The sequence below is a fragment of the Thermoascus crustaceus genome, assembly GCF_041956765.1.
Source record: "Thermoascus crustaceus strain CBS 181.67 unplaced genomic scaffold VTN00scaffold_8, whole genome shotgun sequence".
NCBI lineage: Eukaryota > Fungi > Ascomycota > Eurotiomycetes > Eurotiales > Thermoascaceae > Thermoascus > Thermoascus crustaceus.
The window spans coordinates 802,149-827,525 of NW_027192534.1; the positions used below are offsets into that span (position 1 = coordinate 802,149).

General features: G+C 52.3%; 9 protein-coding genes across 9 annotated transcripts; 4 read left to right on the plus strand and 5 right to left on the minus strand.

Moving 5' to 3' along the window:
* Positions 1-485: 485 nt before the first annotated feature.
* On the minus strand, positions 486-3,450 carry VTN00DRAFT_9861 (uncharacterized protein; the record flags this gene model as incomplete). Its single annotated transcript, XM_069436863.1, has 4 exons — positions 486-1,029; positions 1,085-1,156; positions 1,208-3,308; positions 3,366-3,450. 4 exons carry the CDS (start codon positions 3,448-3,450, stop codon positions 486-488), a joined length of 2,802 nt encoding a protein of 933 aa, XP_069284460.1.
* Positions 3,451-3,899: 449 nt separating this feature from the next.
* On the minus strand, positions 3,900-5,642 carry VTN00DRAFT_9862 (uncharacterized protein; the record flags this gene model as incomplete). The annotated part of the gene is made up of 1 exon (XM_069436864.1): positions 3,900-5,642. The coding sequence occupies one exon, from the start codon at positions 5,640-5,642 to the stop codon at positions 3,900-3,902; it is 1,743 nt and encodes a 580-aa protein (XP_069284461.1).
* Positions 5,643-7,271: 1,629 nt separating this feature from the next.
* On the plus strand, positions 7,272-9,940 carry VTN00DRAFT_9863 (uncharacterized protein; the record flags this gene model as incomplete). Its single annotated transcript, XM_069436865.1, has 5 exons — positions 7,272-7,359; positions 7,503-7,751; positions 7,827-7,966; positions 8,031-8,684; positions 8,738-9,940. 5 exons carry the CDS (start codon positions 7,272-7,274, stop codon positions 9,938-9,940), a joined length of 2,334 nt encoding a protein of 777 aa, XP_069284462.1.
* Positions 9,941-10,533: 593 nt separating this feature from the next.
* Positions 10,534-11,586, plus strand: VTN00DRAFT_9864 (uncharacterized protein; the record flags this gene model as incomplete). The annotated part of the gene is made up of 2 exons (XM_069436866.1): positions 10,534-11,046; positions 11,119-11,586. 2 exons carry the CDS (start codon positions 10,534-10,536, stop codon positions 11,584-11,586), a joined length of 981 nt encoding a protein of 326 aa, XP_069284463.1.
* An 852-nt stretch (positions 11,587-12,438) lies between these two features.
* On the minus strand, positions 12,439-13,109 carry VTN00DRAFT_9865 (mitochondrial 37S ribosomal protein uS19m; the record flags this gene model as incomplete). The annotated part of the gene is made up of 4 exons (XM_069436867.1): positions 12,439-12,481; positions 12,648-12,830; positions 12,964-12,979; positions 13,067-13,109. 4 exons carry the CDS (start codon positions 13,107-13,109, stop codon positions 12,439-12,441), a joined length of 285 nt encoding a protein of 94 aa, XP_069284464.1.
* A 481-nt stretch (positions 13,110-13,590) lies between these two features.
* On the minus strand, positions 13,591-14,973 carry VTN00DRAFT_9866 (uncharacterized protein; the record flags this gene model as incomplete). Its single annotated transcript, XM_069436868.1, has 2 exons — positions 13,591-14,809; positions 14,885-14,973. The coding sequence occupies 2 exons, from the start codon at positions 14,971-14,973 to the stop codon at positions 13,591-13,593; spliced, it is 1,308 nt and encodes a 435-aa protein (XP_069284465.1).
* A 1,200-nt stretch (positions 14,974-16,173) lies between these two features.
* Positions 16,174-17,960, plus strand: VTN00DRAFT_9867 (uncharacterized protein; the record flags this gene model as incomplete). The annotated part of the gene is made up of 5 exons (XM_069436869.1): positions 16,174-16,425; positions 16,491-16,576; positions 16,627-16,644; positions 16,696-16,944; positions 17,003-17,960. 5 exons carry the CDS (start codon positions 16,174-16,176, stop codon positions 17,958-17,960), a joined length of 1,563 nt encoding a protein of 520 aa, XP_069284466.1.
* Positions 17,961-18,986: 1,026 nt separating this feature from the next.
* Positions 18,987-20,218, minus strand: VTN00DRAFT_9868 (uncharacterized protein; the record flags this gene model as incomplete). The annotated part of the gene is made up of 3 exons (XM_069436870.1): positions 18,987-19,034; positions 19,113-19,287; positions 19,344-20,218. 3 exons carry the CDS (start codon positions 20,216-20,218, stop codon positions 18,987-18,989), a joined length of 1,098 nt encoding a protein of 365 aa, XP_069284467.1.
* Positions 20,219-22,907: 2,689 nt separating this feature from the next.
* VTN00DRAFT_9869 (uncharacterized protein) lies at positions 22,908-25,283 on the plus strand (the record flags this gene model as incomplete). Its single annotated transcript, XM_069436871.1, has 1 exon — positions 22,908-25,283. The coding sequence occupies one exon, from the start codon at positions 22,908-22,910 to the stop codon at positions 25,281-25,283; it is 2,376 nt and encodes a 791-aa protein (XP_069284468.1).
* Positions 25,284-25,377: the final 94 nt, after the last annotated feature.

A 25,377-nucleotide genomic window follows, 5' to 3' on the forward strand; every position in this document is an offset into this window, starting at 1 on the left:
CGGCCCACGGTTCAGCGCTGCGCCCCCAGGTAACCGCCCTCCACGGTTGGCCCAGTCTCTGCCATGTATCACTTCCGGTCCCCGGTTAATAATAATCACCGGATATCGCCATTGTCCACTACTGATGATAATGCCGTTGACAGCTTCCATTAGCACATGGAGACTTGCACAGGGACGTCCGTTTCTCCATCATCTTGAGCTAGGTATGCAAGTTACATTGTCTCAGCTAAGTACAGCTTCCGCTTCGGCTTCTGATACGCCAATCGCCACCTCTCGTGCCACCAACAGATAACCCTGATAGGAGCATTCCTAAGCATACATCCGCCGTACATACATCGTCGATACCAACACGGCTTCTCCAACACACCAAGTCTCTGTCCCCGTTTCTTCTCCAAGCTCACTTGTTTTTTTCTTTCTTTTTGACGTACTTTTTTACTTTTTTTGCATTTCTTCATTTCGTAGACCTCGTGTCGACCTGGGTTCGCTCATGCACCAGGGTGTCTGATCCGGTACTTGTGCATCATGTTCCGTTCTTCCTCTTCGATCCGTCGGAAGAAGTTGCGCACCTCAGCCGGGTTGGCTTTCTCCCGTGATTCCTTGCTGTACCACATGTTGTTGACGCCGCTGAGTTGTCCGGTGGTAGCGTCGCCCAAAGGGCCGCCTCCCTGGTTGTTCGCAGTGGCCGGGTTGGATGCTCCCACGTCTGGCATGTCCCCAGGCCCGTCAAACGGCGGGAGAAACGCATGTGCATTGATGTTCTGCGAAACTGCGGGGGCACATGCCTTCTTGGAGGACGTGCTCTGATCATGGCTGTGCCTCCACAGTTTCAGCATCAACGGGCTGCCCTTCACGTCCTCCTGGTTGGAAGACTCGCTGTATAGAGGAAACTTGCCCTGCTCGGATCCTGGTGTAGCTTGTTGACTGATGGTCTGAATCCATTCGACTGTGTCGCGGATTTTTGGCACTCGATCACCGGTCCTAGGCCTGGCCATGCTGGTCCCTGGAGCAGCGCCAACGGTGTTCTGATTTCTGTGAAGATGTTTCAGCCCCGGGTGTTGTGTACACCTTGGAAGGTTTTACTCACGGGTTTTGCAATAGCTCAAAGCTCGCCCTCCCCTCGTTCTCCGTCTTTGACTCCCGCGCGAGCCAGCGTTTGCTGCAGAAGTCAGCGCGTGTTTTGATGGATAAGCTCAGCGTTGATACTTACTCTCCTTCCTGGATAGTTGCCCACGAGTCGGTTGTGGAAAGGTAAGAATAGCATGACTTCCTATCGTCATCATCGCCAGGTTCGTCTAGTGCACGCTGGATCCTCTCCATAGATCTGGTATTGCTTTCGCCAGATTTGTTCGACCTTCTTTTCTTTGATTTATTCTGTTTGTTGGATTGGGTAACCGCCTTCAACGGAGCAGCAACCTCTCCGCTGTCGCGGCTTTGGGCGGCGTACGCTGGCTTGCTGCGAGACGTTTGCAAGCCAGATGCATGTTCATTCTCAGCAGAGCTACCAAACACTCGCTGTTCTTGCTGGGAGCTCAACTCGCTCTTCATATCAGAGCGGGAGAGTTTCTCGGTGACGACAGCAAGCTCCTTGAGGAGTCCATCGATAGATTCTCCGCGTTTGGCAGCTTCCTCGATGCGGTGGTAGACTCGACTGATCTCAGGTGGCGCTGATTGCGTGGGAGTCGTCCATCCGTCACTTGCAGATTGTATATCTTTTGAATCAGTTGTCATGTTATTATAGACTTGTGTACCTTGACCGCTGATGTCATGACTCGTGTTTCCTGCCCAGTCTTGATGTGGCAGTTGATCCCCGTAAGGAAATCCAACATTCGCTCGCAAGTCTCCGTATCCAAAGCCGTTGGGGAACGAAGTCAGTGTTCCGATCGTCGGGAATTGATAAGGGAGCATTCCATTGAATGGCTCGTTTGCCGGTAGCATCGATGCGAGACTACCCGCGAACGCAGTTGGGGTCCAAACAAAAGGCGTATTGCTGGCAGCGAAACTAGGCATCCAGGATGCCGTTTGCACATTGAGACCGTTTGTGATATCCCCCGAGCGGAGTTGCGTGGATGTGGGCTGCAATCCTGGGGGTGGTGCCGTCTGCGTATCTGTTGCTTTGGACTCCTGATTTCCAAGGCTTGACTCAAGCTGCTCCTTGTACAGCCGCAACGCATCCAGCTCCCGCACAAAGCTCATCCGTTGCTCCACCAAGATCTTCTTTGAGTTAGGATCCAAATCCCAGCTGTGGAGGGCCATGTACCTGTCAAGGTTCGCCAGCTGCGCAGAGAGCGTTTCGTGTTCCTTGGTCACCTCCTGCAGAGACTTGTGGGTGGTTGACTCTTGAACAGCTCCTGAAAGGGGAAGCGACTGAGTGAGAAAGGGCATGGTCTGGTTCGCGACTTGGCCTCCGCCGATGCCGGACAAAGGATAAAAGGAAGTGGTGTTTGGCAGCTGTAAGTTGGAAGCAGATGGAAACACTCCAAGAACTCCTGTTGCCGTTCCAAAAGATGGTGCTACCCCAGCTACAGGGTGCTGATTTGGTGGCATAAAGGAACCAGAAGATCTCTGGGCTGCCAGTGTCTGGCCATTGTTTGGAAGCCATGCGACCTGATCTACGCTCGCATTGTACGCAGCATAGTTTGGCAAGACAGTCACGCACTCCTGGCCCACTTGTCCTGGTTGAAGAGATTGGGCGGTATTTGGCGCCAGAGAAAACTGCTGTTGCAGCAATGGCGTTTGGAACATGGCGACTGACTGCTGAAGACTCTGTTGGAGACCTTGGATCCGATGCTGCAGCCCCGATCCATCAACACCTAGCAATGGTGTTGCTATTCCAGGCATGGTACCCGTAATGGAAGGAAACTCTGCAGCCGATAAGTTGTTGTTAGGATCGTCGCGGACGTCTCGAGCAGATGTACCTTCGGCCCCGATGCTCTGTCTGCCCTGAGTTGGAGCAACAGATTTGGCACCCTTGGCAAGATCGTCACCCTCCTGCTTCTTTAGAGACAGCTTAAACTCCGGTGCAGGAGTCCTTGGGTTCATAGGGACTATCCGGCCACCCGCTGTAACGCGGTGGTGCTTTGGAGACGCGTGTTCCTTGAGGAAACGCGCGAATCCAGCATCTATCTGCGCCAGCGTCCCGTGAGGTGCGTTGTTTGGCTGGCGAGACGGATAGCGAAGATTGGCCCCCGAGCCAAAAGGAGACTCTTCACTGTGATGGCTGACAGAGACGCTTGAAGCCACGCGTGAGCGGTTGACTGATCGCTCTGTCACCGAACTCATGTTTGTCTTGCGGCGGCTGAGCAGGTTGTCTGCAGTGTCGGTCAGTAGGTAGGTATCTTCCTGTGCGGAACGCGACATTAACGCACTGTCGAGGCCATGGACACTGAACTTGCCAATGTCGATGCAAGCGTTCTGTCTCAGGGACAGCAGGGTTGGGATGTCGTATTTCATTTTCTTTATTTAGACGATACCAGCAGGTTATGACAGTTGTATGAGGTGGTAAAAGGAGTGGGGGTGAGACAAATGGGAATCACTGAGGAGGAACGTCTAAGGACGTGTGTTTTCATATCAACAAAAGCTGTTGTGTTAGGCTTGAGGGAAGGGCGGCCGCCAGTTGCAGGTCAGGGCAACAGCACCCCGTGATCCTGCATTGTTTATGGTGAGATACCATCTAGTTCCATGTGAATTAGGAAAGGGTAGAGGACCTCAGGATAGATGCTTGGTCTGTTGGAGAAGGCACCTGCTTGAAACCAAAAATTATACTCCATGTATTAAAAGACCCCTAATGGTATCAAGATATATCAAGAGGAAGCCGAAGGTAGTATCCTAGCAGATACTGCAAAAAGACCGAAAAAGTATCATTGTGGGAAATCCCAAAAGAAACCATAGAGTTCGCGCCCTTAGACACTCTCATGAGCCTTAACTGGGTCTGCAAATGGGCTCACTTGCCAATCATCCTCATCTTGCTCGAAGCTGGGCCGGGTCTTTGGCGCATTAGCAGGATCCATATTGCCAGTCTCCTTCTTTCGCTCCCCCATCTCCCAGCTACCCACACGTTCATGGCCCCTTACAACAGCCCCGGAGGCGCCATTCTCTACTGCGTCTGTCTCCATCGTCTTAACAGTGCCTCCTGCCGGGTCCTTGAATGTTACATCCCGATCACTGGCCAGCTTGCCACTACCTTTGAAACCTCCAAGCTCAGACCTCTGCCTGGGGTTAATCCGGATGCCGCAGAGAAGGAAAGCAAGAGCGGCGATGAAAGCTAGGGTGACGAGAGTGACGCACGCGCCAATGACGCCTGCACTGCCGGCACTCAATCCCCGATTCAAACCAGCAAAAGAATTGTTGTCCACCTGACCAGAACAGAACACAGAACTGGCGTTACAAGTGGTGCACCATTGCTGGGTAGACGGCATCATGATCTGTTCCATCTCCATTTTGAATTCGGTGTACGGAATTGCAATTTGGCTCGGGCCGTAGCCGAAGAGCGGGTAATATGTGAATCCGACGGAGGAATTCGTGCTGTTGCGAAGAAGGAATCGCACATTAAGGTCGGAAGCACTGGGATATGCCGGACTGGTGGAATCGTCCTCAAAACTGTACAGCTCGAAGGCCAGAGAAGCACCTCGCGCCGGGAGACCGTAGAAGTTCTCATACATCGGATCTGCCAGCTGCAGCAGAGCAGCAAGTGCGACTGCGGGCTCAAACCCTCCAAATACAAGGTTCATTTTCCCTTCAGAACCCTGACTTCGAATGCTGGCCTCGAATGATTCCACAATCAGCTGTGCAAGAGTCCTCCCAGCAACGGCGCGAATCCGGTCACCTTTGTAAAGGCCCGAAGCAGTGAGATTGCCGTTCGTCGCAAAGACATATTGATCAGCAAGCAATCTTGCATAGTGCAGGTCCTGTGGAGTCACGAGACTGCTCACGGTCGAATTGTGTAGATATTGGTGCTCAAGGTACTCGGAAATATAGTAAGCATTCGCGTAGTTGGCCAAGTGAGGCTCGTACACTCCATAGAGCGCAACATCATAGAGATAAGCATAGAAAGCTGCCGACTCTTTAGCGATCTGCTTGAACTCGGGGCCGTTCTGATATTGCCATTCGGATATCAAATGCATGTAGCAGTCAGCCTGGCCGGCCACTGAGATGGAATTGGAATCCGTCAAGCCGGCAGTATAGATCCGGGGGTACTGGTAGCCATTCAAGGGGAAATCAATGACCGACCCATTTGCTAATATATTGGTAGCATCGATGTAAGTCTCATTATAGGAGTGCTCGAGGGGAGGATAGAGCCCTTGCATGAAAGCCTGAGCAGAGGCAGCAATGAATTGGTCGGTGGTTGAATATACATTCACCTCACTGGAGTCTAACATGTACGGGGAGATCTTTTGAATTCTCGTCGAGCTAGTTCCATTGGTTATTGGATTGACATATCGCTTCCGGAAGATCGAGCCGGCAGTATACAAATCGTGCGCTCCCAACGACGTCAAGGTCCTCGATCGCGGCAAGAGAGTCGGAGTACTGTCGCCATATGTTGTAAAGGCAACAACTGCCCAGATTTTCTCTTCCAGGCCCTGAGCCCAAGTGGGCGCCGGTGCCTGGAGCACGAGGGCAATTGCAGCACAATGAAACAGTCGCATCCTTGTTTTGACGTTTTTCCAATAAAGCTGATTGGCACTGTGAGAGCAAACGAGCTAGCTCCGAGTATCAGGGGCGTTCAGTCTACTGTAGAAGTACCAGGGAAAGATATAGGGACTAGCAAGAAACAATAACAACGCATGCTTAGGGCCACAATGACCGGGAAACAGCATAGAATAAGTATTAGTAGGAGCGAAGAGGAGCTAGACAGACGAAGCAGGCTGTCGGATGACCCAGGGCCAGGGTATCCGCCAAATCCGAGTAGCTCGAGCTCTTCCTGGGACAGCCTTTGGCAGGAAAACGATAAAGCATTCATGTGGTCGGGAAGGGTTGGCTGAAAACAGACACTCACTGGCAAAGAAACAGCACGGCACGACATCTGCATGGGCACTTGCGACGTCCTGTCTCGTGAGTAGACGAGCCTGGAGCTGCAGTAGAGTAGAGCGCAGTAGTCCGACCACCTTGGTGTGCATCTCACCAAGGCCTGTAGACTAGCCCCAGTGTAAGTAGCATCGGTGTGACGACATGGATAGCCTTTGTTAGCCAACATGCTGATACTGATAACGGTTATGGTCCATATTATAAGACTGGTACATCGGCATACTGAACCAATGTGAGCTTCTGCCCTGGAATACGAGAAGTTTACTTCCAAACTGCTCCATGTTGTAGCTGTCTCAATACCATTTTCGCACTCGACTGATTCCAGGTTATCAGATGTAGGTCCACACAGTACAGGGAAAAAGTAATGCCTTCCCCCCGGCACAAATTAGTACAATATGCATTGGATGCGCAGGGCTGGATGGATGAAGTACACCATGTGCAGATCACTTTGTCGGAGGCTTGGGTCAAGCGGGGTTTACAGCCGGAGTTCTTTGATCAGCAATCGTTATCGCGATACAGACGTGGGGCTTTGCAACGCTGTAGTACAGATTTCCGCAGTCCGGAGGTCCCTAGGTCCTTCAGGCAAGGCCCGAGCGTAGGTCTCGTCTCCAGGGCTGGGATGTAAGGCCCTTGGAGGCCTAAGCATCTTTCCAGGGATCTACCTCTTCAGCGCTGGATGCGGAAGAAGTAGGTACTTGCTGGAGCTAGTGTTCCGAGCCCGTTGCAGCCGCTTGGTGTATATCACGTCACTCCGCTGCAATAGACGAAAGGACGGACTTGCAGCAACATTCGATCTATCTATGACGCGGGTACGAACCAGATAGTTTGAGAGTCGCGATGATAGAGGTTCTGGACAAGAGGTCAATTCTGGAGGGGAAGCCCCAGGCGGCCAGGCCCCTAAGCGGCTCTGTACGCCTTAGTAGCCTGAGGCATGGAAGGGCTCAAGGAAAATCCATGTGTCTAAGTAAGAGAACAATAGTGCATAGGAGAGCAAATTGAATCGCCTCGAATTAATCATTCTCTCGACTCGATTTCCAGAAACGCAAGCTGCTGCTGTTGTCAAAGCGGTGATTCGCGGGCCAGCTCGCTGACAACATCAACCGCTGGCACGGCCGCACAGGGCAAAAATTTGTTCGTCCGCGACCGAGCCTCCGTCCTTCCCAAGCCCTACTCCTGCGCCCTACCCCTAAACCCTCATTTCTCCTCTAGGAAGTCCAGATCGCCCTCCAGACCGTATCGACGCGCCCGCCATGGTGAGCACACGAGGCTCTAGGCTGTCTTCCGATGCGAGGACGCCTGCTGCCTTTCCTCCTTCATCGCCCCTACAAGAGAACAATGGTGAGTCTCCATCACTGTCGTCGAGTGCCGCCATTTGTCCTTCCCAGTCCCTGTCGATGAAGCGCATGCCTTTTGCCTGGTCCCCGCCGTGCAGCAATGACGTGCCAATAGTTGCAGGCAATGCTAACATCCTTTCCTCAAAGCATCTCAGAAAGCCTCTCACCCACTTGACAATGATGGCGGGTCCGAGTTCCCCCGTGCGCACAAGAAGCGCCGTACTGGATCTGGTCCCGAAGTCCTTCCTGCCTCGTCGCAACCAAAGCAGGAGGCAGATGGATCTCCGGACAATCAGATTGAAGGAGAGCTAGCCTCAACACTGAATGCAGGTGCAGTCGAGTCTCGAGAGAAAGTGAACGGTGGCCACGACCAGGGTGAGACAGCAACGGACAATGGTGCGGCTCCCGCGGGGAACCCAGATCCTGCCCACCAAATGGCAGCAGTTATATCTAATATCATAGACCATTCAGAACGCGTAGAAGAGCAATGCGCAATGAGCCAGCAGCCAGCGGAGGCAAACGGCCAGCAGGCTTCTTCCAACAAAGGTCTAGTCTTCGTCAAAGCGAACTCTCACCTCAAAGTTCAGTCTCTACCAATCCTCGACAACCTGGTAAGTGGATCAAGCCTATGGTTATGTATACGTGGTCGAGTATTGATATGTCTCGAATGTAAAGTCCACGCAAATCCTGTCTTTGCTTGCGAAATCCACGTATCAGGATATCACTTCCTTCGTCTCTGAACCGGACTCCGAGAATGGACAAGCGTATGCAACCATGCGGTCTCTGTTCGATCACACGAAGAAAGTGTATTCTACTAAGAAACCATTTCTTTCCCCGACTGAACTGGACCTCACGGAACCTGCTCAGGTGGACATTATCAGAAAAGCAAATTTGGCGTCTTTCGTGTCGAGCATCTTTGGAACTCAGGAGATCAGCTTCTCGGAACTGAATGATCATTTCCTGGACGTATTTGTCCCTGAGGGCAATCGCCTTCTCAAGGTCCAAGGCGCATTGTTCCTTGAGCTTAAGACTCAGGCGTTTATCGCTTCGATGAACAGCACAGAGCGCTCGAGAACGGAATTGCTCTATGACCTGTTTCCCGATGACTTGGAGCAGCGCTTGCTTGCTAGACGTCCCGGAACCCGTCAACTCGCCCCCAGTGAAGCGGACTTTGTTAAGCGTGCTCGATCTCGACGTGATATTCTCCTCAGTGAAATCAACAACGAAGATTCGTTGAAAGCGTTGCCTGATAAATACCACTGGGAAGATTTCCTGAGGGACCTGAGTTCATACATCAGCAAAAACTTCGATGCCATCAGCCATCAGCAGGTTTGTGTCCGTTATTCGTCATTTTTGCTTGCTGCTCAGCTAACCCGGGATAGACCAAGAAGGCAGCCAAGGCGCGACAGTCTACGTCAAATGGAGAGACACAGGAACAACCCAGCGCTCCTCTCGAAAGTCAATTCTCAGTTGCTCCACAGCCCCCCGATGTCCCGGTTGACCGCAACATGCACGGCGACCTAGTCGCTCGTGCCGCCCGAGCGGCGCAAATTGCTCTGCAGGGTCATGGGCTCAGGCGCTCACAACAGTCGCAACAACAGCAGCAGCAACAGCAACAGCAAAAACAAGGAGCACAGCAGCCCACTCAGCCAGCTCAGCCAGCTCATGGCCTGCCAACGCCACAACAGGCCGTACAACCTCCTCAGCAACCCGCGACTCAGCAGCCTTATCAGCACAGCCCGACCCCGCCAGGATACCAACAGCAGCCGGAGCAGTTGACGTTCCAGCAAAGCCCACTCCAAGCAAACTTCCAACAATACAACCCTGCCAACAACAATAACAACAACAATGCCTCGATCACCGCGAGGGCGAATGCTGCTGCGGTGAATTATGGTTATATGCCTGGTGTGCCTCACTACTCGCAGTCACAGCCTACTCAGATTCTCTACGAACGCGCGCGGATGGCGGCCACTGCAAAATCTTCGCCAAGTAGTCGTCGGGCCGGTCTTCCAAGCCAGCGTCGACCTTGGACAACAGAAGAGGAGAATGCTCTGATGGCAGGGTTGGATCGGGTCAAAGGACCACACTGGAGTCAGATTCTTGCCATGTTTGGACCTGGAGGCACTATCAACGAGTCCTTGAAGGATCGCAACCAGGTTCAGCTCAAGGACAAAGCACGCAATCTCAAGTTATTCTTCCTGAAGAGCGGCATTGAGGTGCCTTACTACCTTAAATTTGTCACCGGTGAACTCAAGACGCGTGCGCCCGCGCAGGCCGCCAAGAACGAAGCCCGGGAGCGCGAGAAGAAGCAGGGTGAAGAGGATAAGGCGCACGTTGAGGGCATTGAAGGGATGATGGCCCTTGCTGGCGCGCATCCTCAGCAGATTGCACCTAGCCCGGGCCCGGGCCCGGAAAGCATGTCTGCCTCTCCGGGTCTTCCTCAGGATGCCACTAACCACGCGATGCTGGACCAGACGGCGGAGCAAAACCTGATGCAGACTCTTGGCCAGGAAGTGCATGGTGACCTGCTTCAACAGAATCAGCACCAGAACACTGTTGATCCGAATATGCAGATGGGCCAGTAGGCACAAGGGGGGGGTTTGTCAATGGGGTTATGGCGCACAGATTGCACTGTCAGATTCTTGTTTCTTTCCACAACATGTTCTGTTATTTATTCCAGGCGTACTGAGTGGTGTGGCCCAAACTGGCTGCCGTGAGGTGTATGGGCGATTGCTTTTTTTTTGCGAATAATAGCTGTATCAATAGGCTAGTAGCAGTAGCCCTCTAACAGAAACCCTCAGAACAGGCTTTAAAACAATGCACACTCGCAGTTTCAAGCAGATTTGTGTTATCTGATAATTTCTAGATTAAATAAATGCCAGGTACCAGCAACAATAGAACGTTGTTGAGCAGAACTCAGAAGATGGATGATGCTCCGTACATACATCAGGAGCTCATGCCAAGACCGCGCAGAGCTCCCTATAATCACCACCAACCACTGATCATCTCTCCTTGAGCACCCAAGCCGACCAACCCAACCCCAGTCCAGGCGCGAACACCACCAGGCCATACGGACCTGGGCCTAAGGCTGCAGAGCTGTGCCACCCCCCGACAGGCAGGGATTGTCCACCTTTCAAGCCACTGTCCTTCGTTATCTTCGTCTGACCTGGTCACCGTCATGGCTGAACAACAACCACCATCGTCACAACCACCGCCAGCCGCTGCTGCACCAGCTCCATCGTCTTCATCTTCATCCCCGTCGCAGCCTCCACCTCCATCGCAGGCGCAGGCGCAGACTCAAGAACCTGCCCCGGCACCAGCAACAACAGCAGAGCCTGCAGCTCCAGCGACAACACCAGCGGCTCCCGCGGCACCGGCGCCTGCAGCTCCTGCAGCAGCAGCTTCTGAGCCTTCGATAGCGCCCAAGGTCGAGGAAGAAACAGACCCCGCAGCAGTCGGTGGGGACGACATCGACGCCTCCATCGAGCAGGACATCGATATGAACACGGGCGAAAACGCGAATAATATGGCTGGTGAGAATGCAAATGTGAACGCTCCGCCGGGGAATCCTGTCGCGCCTGGTATTGCGCCGGGCATCGGCGTTGATCCTGTAGCGCCAGCGCCGCCGCCGTCGAAGAAGGAAACTAGCCTGCGAGAGTTTCTGGGAAAGATGGATGAATATGCGCCTATCGTAAGTTCAGGATCTTTTTTTATCTTCTATACATCTACCTGCACCAAGACCACAACTAACTTTACTTGATAGATCCCCGACGCCGTAACAGCGCACTACCTCACCCTAGCCGGCCTCCCACCCCCAGGCCACGGTCCAAACCAGACTCCACCGCATCTTGCGCGCCTCCTCGCTCTCGCGACTCAGAAGTTCATTGCTGACATCGCCGCCGACGCGTACCAGTACTCGCGGATCCGCTCCTCCAACAGCTCCAGCGCTAACAACCCGATGGGCGGTCTGAACGCCGCTGCGGGTCTGAACATGCCTACCGCGGCCGGTGGTGCTGGTGCAGCGGGCGCCGCGGCAGGTGTCGCTGGCGGAGACGTGGGCAAGGGCAAGAGCGGCGCGTCCAATACCCATCTGGGTATTCAGAGACCAGGTTTCGGTGGTGGTGGACAGGGCGGTTCCGGACAGGGACGGACCGTGCTGACCATGGAGGATCTGGGTATGGCTGTTGCGGAGTACGGAGTCAGCGTCAAGAGAGGCGAATTTTACCGGTAAGGCATGTGCGCCTGAACCGTTTTCGAGGAGATTCGGAGTACACCGTATATCTCCATTGTACATCTCTTACGTCCCTCTTTTCTCTCACAGAGGGCCTTCATTCCTGGCCTGTTTCTTTCCGGGGCTTCAGACCATGTGGCTGGCATTTGGACGATACGAACTTTTCTGTTCTTTATTGAAGGAGGAAGTGGGTGTTTGGGCTTTCTTTACAGGCGTACCGGAGGGGAGATTATACGCTGGGATGTCTATCAAACTGAACCGAACTGAATCGGCGTTGGAACGGGTTTTTCTATGAGATTTTTGAACCCATATGATATGTACAATAAAAAAAACAAATACCATCCATGATCAGTCCTCATAATGAGTTTCAGAAGGCATGCGCATTCCCCTGTTTCCTCTTCCTCTTTACAGTAATGGAGAGAAGTAAAGAATCGCAGAAGTAGATCGTTATGGATTGATCTGAAATCGAAATCAAAAAACTCCGTATCTGTTTTCCATGACAGGTATACATACACATAGGCATAACACGACAAATGATAATAATACAGCTCGAGACAGGGGAGAACGCCCGAACAATGCATAGCAGAACAGAACTGCTTCCAATATAGCCTTTTTGCCCTCTTTTCTTTCGGGACTCCCAATCTCGAGGGGAGGGGGGCCTGTTTCTTTTTGCGCTACAGCCCCTGCAAATTCCATGACAGGCGGTAATGCTCAAAGAGAATATCGCATTTCGATATAGGCTCGACGCGAGAGACCATATGGAGAATGTAGGAGAGGGAGAGAGAAAGAAAAATTGAGATGGGTATGGGAAAGAAACAAGTTGACGACGGTGAAGCCTTATAGTCAGTCCGTTTATTTGTTCTTGGACTGCTTGTACGTGAAACGCTTGCGGGTCCTGTAACATATATGAATGACATCAGCTTCTTCTTCCTTTCCTTCTCCCATGAAAGTCCCCTTTCCAGCAGAATCGCAACCATGAAATCAAGAATATCCAAAACAGAAGCCCAAACAACACAATTCGGGTTACGGTTAGATAGGGTAGGGTGGGTGGTGAAACATACGGGACAAACTCGCCCAACTTCCTGCCCACCATCTCCTCCGTGATCACGACATCCTGGTACGTCTTGCCATTGTGCACCGCGAACTTGAGGCCCACGAAGTTGGGCAGGATCGTCGCCGCGCGGGCCTGCGTTTTGATGGCGGGGGTACCGGGGGGAGGGGGGATGGTTCGCGGGAGGGGGAGACTGCTCGTTCCAGGTAGATACGTTAGCGGACGGCTAATCGTTTTCGTTTCGAAGATATGATAAAATTGAATTGGAATTGCTATGATAGGGGCTTTCGACTTTGGGGGATTGGAGATCTGGGGAGAGAACGTACGGAACGATATTCGGGCCTAGTTGTAGATTGCGAACGGTCGGTTAGCCGATTGTCTCATCTGTTCCATCTCCCAGGCATCATGGGAGGGGATTGAATGCCCTACCCTTCCAGACCGAGCGGCCCAGCAGCGCACGCGTGGGGAACATCTTGGGAAGTTGTCGTGGTCGCTACTCTGCGGATACGACAAGCTTGCCGAGCGAAAAGCGGGCATTGATGTCGGGGATCAAAATCTCGAAGACAAAGTCTGTATTACATAAGCAATACTACTCTTGGCAACATTTTGCGGAGCGGAGCGCAGTGGTACGTACGGACCATGTAACTTTCTTACGGGCCACGGCGTAAAGATGGAATTATCTAGGTGAACTTTGGAACAGGAACAATTTTCTTCATTCTACCTTCATCTCCTCAAAATTAAAAGACCGAAAAACACAAGTAAAGAAGGGAAAAAATAAAAAATACATAGAGTAGAAAGACATCAAAAGGATTTCCAAATATGGAAAAGATATTGTTATTGCGATTTTGTCTAGTGCATCAGTGGTATATAAAGCATGAGCTTTGCTGTATCCAAGAGCCGCCAGCGGCCCGGACAACTAGGAGATTGCAGAACTGATTTTTATATATCAAAATCTACTCACTAGAAAGCTCCTCCATGATTCTGGCCAAATTCCTCACACCCATAAGGACATTCTCATCTGGCCCTTGACCTGGAGTCCAGCTCGCATGTGCAAAGTCGATCAGACGGAGGTCGTGGACTTTCGGAGGTTCTTCCTCTTCGTCTTCCAGGTCCTGCTGCGCCGTTTCGGTGTTGACATCGACCTTGAGAGTTCCTTGGGCGATAGTTCCGTCTCCAACCTTGAAATCGAGAATTTTCAGGCCATCTTGCTGAAACTCGAAAGTCTCCTCTTCGTCGTCCTCGTCCTCGGGGGTTTCAGCTTCCTTCTCTTCCCGTTTCTTCTCGTCCTCGAGGGCATGTTCAAGAGCTTCCGCGTCGCCCTCGTAAACAATCAAGACACTTGAAGAGTACATCCGACTCTCCTCCGCCTCAAGGACGGACTGTACGCGTCTTAATTCCACAGCTAGCCTCTGAGCTATTAACTTCGAGCGATCAACTTTGCCAGCTTTGGCCCCCGCCAGGAAGGTCTCGAAACCTTCCTTGACGTTGCTCGCATTGAAAGAGCGTCCATACCACTTATCATAGCGTTTGTAGCCATCCTTCTCAATAACTTCACCTTTTGCTCCTTCAGACCCTTCGTATTTGGTCGCGTACGGGTCGGTAGGGCCCGGGGAGCTAACCTTCTCAGGCAGTCCTTTTCCAGTCCACACCTTCATTCCAGCGATGCGAAATCCTAAGCTGGAGCTGGTGGTCTCCTTCGAGACAGCATCCAGCTTTGCTCGTTTGCTTGGATGAGCATCGTCTGCCCAGAGCCTAGCACCCAACTTCACATCAAGAACGTTTGGTCGTTTAAAACCAGAAGCCACATTCTCCAACACAATTGACAGACCAGTATCTAACTTACGCCCGCCGGAAGGAACCCACGGTGCTTCTTGTTGTTGTGGGAGGGAAGCGTGCTCGGAGGTCCCCGGGATTTGTTGCGGCGCGTCAGTGCTGATCGGCGTGTTCGTGGCTGACGAATTGTCTGATTGGGGGATTACTATAGCACCACCACGCTCAGCCGCAGCCAGGGCGAGAGGTTGCTGGTGGTCCGCCGACGAGAGTGTGCCTATAAATGTGGGCATGAATTCCCTGAAGCGGGGGTGAAGGGCGCTAGATTCGTAGAAGGCAACTTCCCCAGGTGTGCATGGCTTCGCAATCAGGGAACCAGACAGGTCACAACGGACACCATCACTGTATCACCAAGCCGTCAGCGCTCGGCAAGGGAAATTGAATGCTATCATGGAGAGGGGAGAGACGGGAACGTACTGCCCAGCTGCAGCGTGCTCAAAGGCAACGAAGCTGTCGCCGTCCAGCTTCTGCGCCTTGTGACTGTCTGACCTCGAAGATGACTGCATGGTCGGAACACGGTGATAAGGGCTGGAGTCTCAGTATAAAGACGGTCAAGTATTACGACAGCATCCCGGACGACTCGCTACACAAGTCACGAAGTGACCTGGTGCAAGGCTGCTAAGATGTTGAGACGGAGGAGAACAGGATACAGGGAGAGATAGCACGCGACGGGGGAGCAAGCGGAGGATTTAAGATCATGTCAGGGTCCGATCTGCTAGAGGCAGGACGCATGCGCCATGTAGGGGAGGACAAGACGAGTGGCCGGAATTAGCGTCCTGGGGTGCAGGCAGCACGCGATGGTGGAGGAGGCAATCGAAGGGATCATCAATTAATATCGGGCAGTTCTAGTGTAGAAGCATGGCTGGCGAGTCACAGAGCCGGCGTAGAAGCTGATGGGCCCTTTTACATTCTAATACGGGCCGTAATTTACAATCTGGGCGGGATCGGTGCGGACCTAACGGCGCAGAACGAAGGCGGTGACGTTCCGGACGACGTCAGTGTTTCGGCTCATGAACTCCTTTTGTCTCCCTCGATCAACCATCAGCAGACTCAGCTCTGGTCCTTCATTATTCTCGTGCGGACCAACCGCTTGTCCGCTAACGTGGAATCCGAAACGTCGCTGTCGATCAGTCCCTTGAGTAGCGCCCCAGGCCAAGGCGATCCCGATTAATGCCAAGTTGCTAGAGAAGAATGATTTTCCGTTGATCTTGGGCGGATAACTTACTATACTATTATTAAGTATTCTTTTACGGAATACTTCTGCGATGTGTTTGCTCCCAGCAGCTAGCAAGCAGCAGCAGCTATCCGGGCTGCGTAAGGCGTTTGCTCGAGCTGCAGTCCGTAGCATCCGCGGGCATCCCGAGGTGCTCTTATTGGATCTTGATGTGTATGCTGGATGCAGCAAACTGACAATTTCCTCTGTTGATTAGAATAAAAAAGAAATCTCCAAATACTTCCATCTGTAGGACATGCCGCAGACGCTCACTTGCAGGTGGTTCTGTGAATATCCCTTTCCATTCACGCACTCCAACTCTGCAGGTGCCCCCATCTGCTTTTCGTCACTCAAGACTCTGGTCTTTCACAGACGTCTTACATGATACTCTCAGACTGTGCTATTTTCCCTACTGACCACCGCTGACATTCCTAGCTGTCTTCCTTCAGACTTTTAGACAACCCAGATACACTACTGGGGACTACAGGGAAAAATGGCTGACTCTGTAGACCTCCCAATTCGTGCTGCATGTCATGTGAGCGGTGATTCATCACAGGATCTGGATGTTATCGAGAAGGCAGAACAGCCAGAACAAACAGCCAAGGAAACAGAGACCTCTGACCAAACCAAACCTCAGAGCGATGGAGACGATGAAGAGCAAGCGCTTTTTACGGAGATTGGCCTGGCCCCAGCGACTAAAAAGAAGAAGAAGAGATCAAGACGCCCAAAGAGCAAACGGGGCATCGTGCGTTTCTATCCTCCCCTCATCGAATGATGACCACCTTTTTGAAATGGCTGATGCTTTGGTAGGGCAAGCCCACTGGATTCGAGGAGTACTATGTCGATCCTCCCATCACTGTTGCGGAGCATGAAGAGGAGAAGAGCATGTACGACGTGTATGTGTTATCTCCATTTGAGATGGAAATTAACTAACCTATTTGCCTAGATCTCGGCCCATCATCCAGTAAGGTTACATGTTGCGATCAAGCTAGTAACTATGTTGACAACTGTATAGTCGAATCGAGACTGCCATACTGCGTTATCAGGCCAAACGTCGAATTGAAAACGATCGAAGAGAAATCTTTACGAAGTACCTCGCATACGGCGGCATTGACATTGGACCTAAGATGTTCGGAGGGGTCGATAACCGTGATCTCGAAAACATGGACAAGGAACAGATCCTTGTTGCGAAGGGCCAGGCTAGCATAGGCTACGACAGTGCCAATCTGGACATCGACTTCGATGCCGTCGTCAGGGGATATCTGTAAGTTAAACTCTACAATACTTGCACCCCTCGCTTCAAGTTCTTTGACAGCTTCTAGGACCTCCTATTTCCCATATTACTTCAACCCTGAGACAGAGGATATGGTCAAACTGGCCACCGGGACCATCAGGAACTTTCTATCTTACCTCCTCTATCACGACGTTTGTCCCGAGTATAAGGACAACATAGATGCCGCACGGGTTTCCTGCGATGTTGCAACCGAGGAACTCTGGAACAATCAGCAATTCGTCGCGACCGGGCCCGGAGAATTCAACACAGCCTGCTCAACCCTCTTCGGAGGCTTCTTCTACGACCTCTATGTCGAAGATGACAAGTGGGAATCTGAGAAAAAGGATAATCGTGCTATGATGAGCGACGGCGTCGCCCGTAAAGTTGTCAAGTTCGCCCTCGCCGGCGCTGGATCTGACGAGCAAGCTATCCGGTTCCGCGACCTAGCGAACAGGAACGCTCTCAGCGCCGTCCGTGTCGAGGACATCGACGGCTTCGAAGTCACCACCGTGATCCCGCCGGATGATGAACTACGCGAATTCTACCGCGACCAGGCTCCCGATCTCCGCCCCGTCGGCAAGTTGCGTGGCAAGGCATACCGTGACCCTGGAAAGCCGCGGATCGACCTTACACCCGAGGAGCGCCTGGCGTGGGAAAACGGGGACATTCCCAACCCCGAGTTTGAGTTCCTGCTCGAAGAGAAACTCCTCCAGTTATGCTACCCGGGGATGAAGATCATCACGTCCGTCTGGCGGCTCAACTGCGGCCTGGACTATTTCGACGAAGTGTTCAGCACATACTGTTCTATTTACACTGTCATTGGCAACGACGCCATGCTTGGATGGAAGAAGCCTCGGGACCTCACAGCCGGTGAGACCGGCGACGAGGGTAACGAGGGTGGCAAGGAAAGGGACGAAGCAAAAAAAGACGTGGACAATGAGGGAAACAAGGAAGGCGAAGCAGGGACGGGCCAGCAGAATGAATCTCTCAGTCACGACTACATCTGAAATGAGCAGCAGTAAATACTCCTGTTTCCTCACGAGGTTCGATTCGACGGCGACCCTTTTGAATTATCTGCAGCTATTCTGCATACTATGTATGAATGAAAGATTGCACTGCACCATGCACATGCACAATCCCTAATAATCTGAAATGAAAAATGAAATGTCGCTTTACTAGCATCTACCTACTTACTTCCTCCCGATTCCATCTAAATGAAAAACACCCTATTTCCTCACTCTCTCATGTACAATACATACACGGATGACTCGACTAACCCTTGTCACATAGAATACACTGCACTGTACTCTGTAGGCATTGATTAGGTACCTAGGTAGTATGCACCCAGCTAGATCTGTACGCTACTGTACGCAGTATACTGCATAGGGTACGCGGTGCCTAGAACAGAAACATTGGAAACAACCATTAACATCTCTAATAAATTAATAGGTCTTTAAAAAAACGATGCTAGTAGCATCCATATTAACCTTTCCTTGATCACACACACACACACACTCTCTCTCTCTCTCTCTCTCTCTCTCTCCCACCTGTGTACTACAGTAGGTATGGTATGGTACGCAGCGCTTTTAGGATTCGAGAAACAAAAGATGATGTTAATTCGAATTGCTTGAAAGGTGGTAAGAAAAAACATAGACGCTTCAGGATGGATTCTACGCATGGATTGATAGATAGGATAGCGGGATGAGATGGTAGTCGTTATTGGTAGATGTTCGATCAATTCGTAAGTACAGTTACATACATACATTGAAGGGGAGAACCACATGGCTGAAATGCTGAAATGGGTCTGTGGTTAGTTGCAGGAAGTCATATGTAGATGTCACATTACTATGACGGAGAGTTGTTATTATCATTCGTGCATTCCACCTCCGGGCACGATCATTAAAATGGTGGGGGGTCGATTCTCCCAGCATAAAACCGGGCCGGGTATAGATATAGATGGATATATACCCCGGACAAGGCTATGCGGAGAGGCAGATGAGAGTGACAGGAGTTCTATCACTCAAGTGATTAAACTATGGCTTCAGGAGCAGCTTTCCAGTCGTCTTCCGACCTTCGAGGTCCTACAAGGCAAACGGAGTCAGCAATGGACGCGACATGATCAAAGAAACAAGTGGGGACAAGGGTGGAACAGGACGTACCCTCTGTGCCTGCGCGGCGTCCTCCAGCGGGTAGACCTTATGGATCTTGACCTTCAGCTGACGAGACTTAAGAAGCTTGAAGAGTTCGTTGACATAGAATTCAAATTCCTCACGGGTCTCGATGTAGCCGAAGAGGGTGGGACGGGCGATCTTGACGCACTTAGGGGACAGACGGCTGTGTAGATCCAATTGTCAGTGGCTATTGACCACGACAGGAAAGTCAAAACTTACGTGAGCTGAATGTTCGGGACAGGACCACTGGCGTTGCCGAACCAGATGATCGTACCCTTCCTCTTGACAGCTTCCAAGCTGCCTTCCCAGGTGTCCTTGCCAACAGAGTCGTAGACAACAGACACACCCTCTCCGCCAGTGACCTCCTTAACTTTCTTGACCCAGTCCTTGCCCTCCTCGCTCCTGTAGTCGATAACAACGTCTGCGCCGAGGCTCTTGACCAGCTCGACCTTCTCGGGACCTCCAGCTGTTCCAATGACCTTGGCACCGATCGACTTGAGCACCTGGGTCATGAGGAAGCCAGCACCTCCCGCAGCGGCGTGGAGGAGCACCCACTCGCCCTTCTTGACGGGGTACGACTCCTTGGCCAGGGTCAGGACCGTCAGGCCGCTCAGGAACCCGGCAATGGCCTCTTCATCAGAGATACCGTCCGGGATCTTGACAGTCTTGGCCGCTGGAACCGCCGTGTACTCCGCATAACCTCCAGTGTTGAGCCAGGCAACACGGTCCCCGACCTTGAAGTTGTACGGGTTGGGGCCTGGGCCCAGAGCGACAACGGTGCCGGCTCCCTCACGACCAAGGATCTCCGGCTTTGGAGAGGGGTAGAGACCGGTTCTGAAGTAAGTGTCGATGTAGTTGATGCCGGCAATGTTGTTCTTCACCAGCAATTGGCCCTCCTGCGGGGTTGGGACGGGGTAGTCGGTCATGAACTGGAGGACCTCGGGTCCTCCGGTCGTCTCGATAATGACGGCCTTCTGCGTCGACGGGATCGACATGGTGGGAGTCTTCTGAGTCTGAGACGATGCCGCTGAAGAAAACAGGGAAGTTGGATTCAGCTGGGCGCGGATGGCGGCGAGTCGAGCGGAGCTACTCATACGGAAAAGTGAACCTGCTTGGGAGGCTAGCGCGCGGTTGAAATACATACAACTTGCACCGAGGGGTCGTCCTTGGAGCGGGGAAAGGCTAATGAGACAATGGGGGTCCCTGATGGTGTAGAACTGCCGAGATACCACCTGAAAGCTCAGGACGGACTTGTTCCGGGCGAGGGACCTCATTATGTATTTGTAATAATCCCAGGCATTGCTATCGTGATCGGAGTCGCGCCGTCTGGCGGAGGCGCTCTCTGGCCGGTCCCCGCAGGCATCGCGATCGCTGACGTCGAGCCCGCCGTGCACCGATTAGATTGTAGTATATCGACATAGACATTGATAGGTAACCATCAGAAAAGAACCTCTACCGCAAAAACAAAGCAAATTTACCGTCACAGCTACATCGTCTCTGGTCATATTCTCTGTTAACCAAGAACACTGGCAGATTCTATGCTGTCAGCGCACCCGTTTTCTTCGACAGCACAGCAAACAGTAGACAAACAGTCGACATGTTTGGCAGGCGGTCTCGTCGATGCGTTAGGCGGTCGACGGGGAAAGACGGGAGAGACGGGAGGAAGAGACTGTCGGCTCGCATCCGACGGAACTGGTCGGGAAGATAGCCGAGGACAACGCATGCCATTTATTGTAAGTCGTGATTGTATAACAATAATCACAATATGTACAATGTATACGGTCCTGAGGAATCTGCCAAGATTGGTGTTCTCAAAGCTGCACCTGGTACGATGGACCTCGGCACGGTCCATCGTGCCGCTAGATCCTACTTAGCAGGTGTATACCGAAAGGCTTGTTCGAGTGGGGATGATAAAACCTGGGAGTCCGCATGGCTACCCTGAACACTTCATTAAGTGTTATGAACCACTTATTATCTAATAGATAGGTAGATGGGGATATCACAATTCCAAACTAGAAATGATGGGTGCCCAAAACCTCTCTAGTGATGTTGGTGGCTTGAGGACATTGAAGCATTGCGGGGTCCTCCTACAATCTCTTTCCTCATAAAAGTCGGAGCCACCTTGTCTGAACACATTGGTTCCTCAAACATTGTCAAAATACTTTGCCATCAGGGCGATCAGACTGACCATCAATTCAGAACAAAACAGAAATCCTATCATAAACAAAATTCTGCAGCCTGCCTGAGCACGTTCTATATAATCTCTTTGAAAGCGTCAGATATGAGGGGGTCACGACCTCAGCAGCGGTGACGTCTTGCTCCAGCCTCTTTGCAGCCCAGCACGATGGATCATGAGGCATCTCCACACAACGTGGGCTGGCAGGAAGATGAGCTGGTCGATCTACAGGCTATTCCTTTTTTTTTCTTTTTTTTCCTCTTTTCTTTTTACTGCCTTTCGCCCTTGTGACCGAACTTCTTTGCTGGACCAGATCGGAATCTGAACCGGTGACACTCAACGTGGAAGATGCTTTTAGGTAGGCTGGAGTGACGACACCAAGGTGATATCACAGTACTTTGTAAGGCACCACTGTCAGCATCATATCTGCAACGAATCTTCCACGGGTGTGCCGAAAAGACTGTCAACAGGAGGGGTCGATGGGTCTTTTTGGCCGTGGTGCATTGGTGCTGCACTATCTCGCGCCCCGTTTTAGCGTGCAGCTGTCTTTCAAATTCTATTGACCGGATGTTGAGTGACAGCATTACGGACTTCTTGATGCCTCCATGGACGCATTTGTCTGGACTCCAGACAGCAGGGCTGTGCATCAAAAGCCGAATCGCCACAATATGCGCAAACTACTAATGTCTGCAGCAGGTGAGGCGGCACTTCTTCTTGCCAAACCACAGCGCGAACCATGGCAGTGGACAGAAGGGGAACGAAAGCCCCATCTGCAAGATTGCACAAGGCGATCGGCGGCTTTGAACTGTCTGGACAGCAGCATCTACAGAGTCTGCGGAGGTCATGCTGGCCAACATGAGATGGGCCGTCGCGACGCACCGCAGCCTTGCAGGTCGTGGTCCAAGATTCCACCACCTCATGCATTGCTGGCCACTCCTCTCCGGGTCCTATTTGCGCCGTCACCAGTTGCTGCATGTCCTGCACTGATGGTGCAGATGGAACTGTTGGGGTCACCAGCGCCTCCACCGCCAGTTTAGGAGGCAGTCAAGCAACCGACAACCTCCTTATGGCGGGGAAAGAAAAAAACCATGATATTCCTTTTGCCGCTTTTCCATGAATGTGCGCCCCAGTTGTTTTACCACGGAACGGCATGGCGTTGTCCACAGCTGCTGCTGGGCATTTGCTGCTTCATCGCCTAGATTTGGCGCATCTTAACGCCCAACGTAAAGCGCCCCCCGGGCCTATCAGGCTTGAGGCCAACTCGACGGCGCTGCCCGATCAATCTCATTGAGCCGCCGTGTATGGTCGTGCTGTTTTCTCTTAAATGCAATCGATGTATTTATTATTCGTGTCATCCATCGCGAGCCTTTTCATGTTCCTATCTACGATTTAATGTCAAGTCAAATCTATGGGCTTCACAATTCAGTTCCATTGGCTCGGCTTTGCGTCCGTCTGACTCGACTCCGGGGTGAGTTTAGATGGGTCTACATCTATGATTTAATGAAGTGCGTCTAATTTGTTGTGCTTCCGCAATAGGAGAGCCACCGTGACGAGGATATTTCCCCATTGACTCCAGCGAAATACATATTACTCTATACGGCGCAAAAATGCAATCTTCCGTGGGTGCGCGGCGTCAATGGCCACCTTCACCTAGCGTAGAAGACGAACAAGAGTCACTCGCTCATGAGTTGAATGGCCTTTCTATTTCGAGCGAAAAGTTGGCAGAGAAAGGTGTGCGTTTCAGAGGGACTGTCGACCAGTATCCCATTATCTTGACGATGGGTGTGCCTTCCTCCCCCTCTTCGACGGCCGATTCTAGCGCTTCGACGATGACAACTGGAAGCAGCACCTCCGACAACAGCCGTGGTCCTTCAACACCACCGCCGGCTTCACAAGATGACCTACCTTTTGTTCACGCAGGTCACTCTCAGTCTATACAGTCTCCAGCACGAGAATCTCCACCACTTCCAAAGAACATCCCTTCTCTGCAGAAGGAAAACGACAGCCACAGGCCTCGTCGACAAACAGTTTCCCAAGTCCCCTCGCAGGCGATTCAGGACTTACCGGGAATTTCTAGCGGACGCAGCCGAGCGTCTTCATACTCATCATCCAATATTGAGGGCTCAAAACAGAACATCGATCCAGTTTCCCGCTCAAATCTCTTGCCACCGGAAAATACCGTGCTGAAACCTCGCGTGGACGTCCAGGAGCTTGAGCGACAAGCTTCTGCCCAGTCATTGGAAATCATCGATGACCAAGAGCAGCAACGTCACAGTCGAAGATACGCATCCCGGGGCTGTTTGGACGAACGAGTACCACCTTGCGAAGCATACCGTAACATAGACAATGACCGCACGAGATGTGCTAAATATGAACATTCCCTGAAAAGGGCATGCAACAGCCAATCCCCATATGCATCCTCTTCCGACGAGTCACGGCAGGGATCCGGCTTGAGACATGGTTATTCGTCCGATACCTCAACTAATCGCAGGACTCTTCAGGGTTTACCAGGAAAACCGCCGCTCGAGGATAGCAAATGTCCGGGTTCGCGCAGGAGAGCTACTACCATCTCCGAAAGGGTAGATGGGAAGCCGGGACGTCGCAAAGACAAGCAATTTGCAAGACCGTGTCCTTTGAGTGCTGCACAGAGCTACTTGGTGAGGGGAAAGTCGTGTGGAGTCTCTTCAAACACTATACACCCTGCCTCAGCTCCTCAGTCTCCCACACGAGGATCACGCTACGACTCAAAGTCCCAGACATGTCGTTCCTATTCGCCGTCAAACCTGTCGTCGAAGTGTGAGGGTTCAGTGCCGCGGACATCTCTCTTCAATATGACACGTACCCCATCTTGCCGACGCACGGTAACATGCCCTAATGAAGCTCAAAAGCCTACATCATCACAACCGTGCTCGCGCAGGAGCTCCCCATCGAGAGAGGTAATGCGCCGCGCATCACCAGATCCATCGAGTCTGTCTCTCCTGCCCTGTCCCAGGTCAGTACCGACAGCCGGCCACAAAGACTGGTACACGATCGAAGAGATGACCCATATCGATATCTGCCCATCCTGCATGAAGCAGATTGGCCATTCGAGATTCCGCGACTACTTCATCCCCAGTCCTCCAAAGCCTCGTGGTCAGAAGGTTCGCTGCGCACTGAGCGAGCCTTGGACACGACTGGCATGGCTTCAGACGATCAAACAGCGGCATACCGATCTTGAAATGCTCTATCAAATCACCCGGCCAGCTTCAGGAAGCGTGCCATGCCCCGGACGAACAAGCTCCGTCCAGGCGTGGTATAAAGTCACCGATCCGGAGACGGGAATGGGCCTCCCCAGATTCAACGCCTGCTCTGCATGCATCCGCAATGTCCGAATCCTGATGCCCTCTCTCCGGAACTCCTTCAAGTGCAACCCTGTGATGCAGGAGCGAGTCTGCGACCTCGCCACCGAGAGCCCCCGGTTCGTGCAATACCTCGACCTGCTCGACGCGGCCGCCAACCGCTACGAATACGAACGCCTTCCATCTCCAGACATGCGAGGATTTGTGAGCTATGCCCGGCGCAAGACCATGCTCCGCCACTGCCGCCGCGACAGATACATCCTGAGCACGTGGCACTACATCCCCGAGCTGCCCGAGTTCACCATCTGCGAGGACTGCTATGACGACGTCGTCTATCCGCTGGCAAAATCTGGCAAATCGATCGCGAAGATGGTCTCGCCCGTTATGCGGCTTCTGCCCGGCTACGGCCCCGACCAGTGCCGGGAGGCGAGCTGTCAGCTCTACTCCCCGCGAATGAGGGCCAAGTTCCGGGAGGCGGTCCTCCAACACGACTACAAGTATCTGAAGTTGGTGGCGTTGAAGAGATTCGAGGCTGAGAACCGCTTCCGTGAGAGGAAGCAGGTGCTGCTGGAGGATGAGAGGAGGGGGTATTGCCGTGAAGCAGAGCTGAGGAAGAATGCGGAGGAGTGGAAGAGGTGGGAGTGAAAAAATGATGATACGATATGGTGCCAGACGATTCGATCATTTCTGCCCCTTGCTCTCTCGCCTCTCTTTTCCTTCCATAAATATTCTTTTTGCG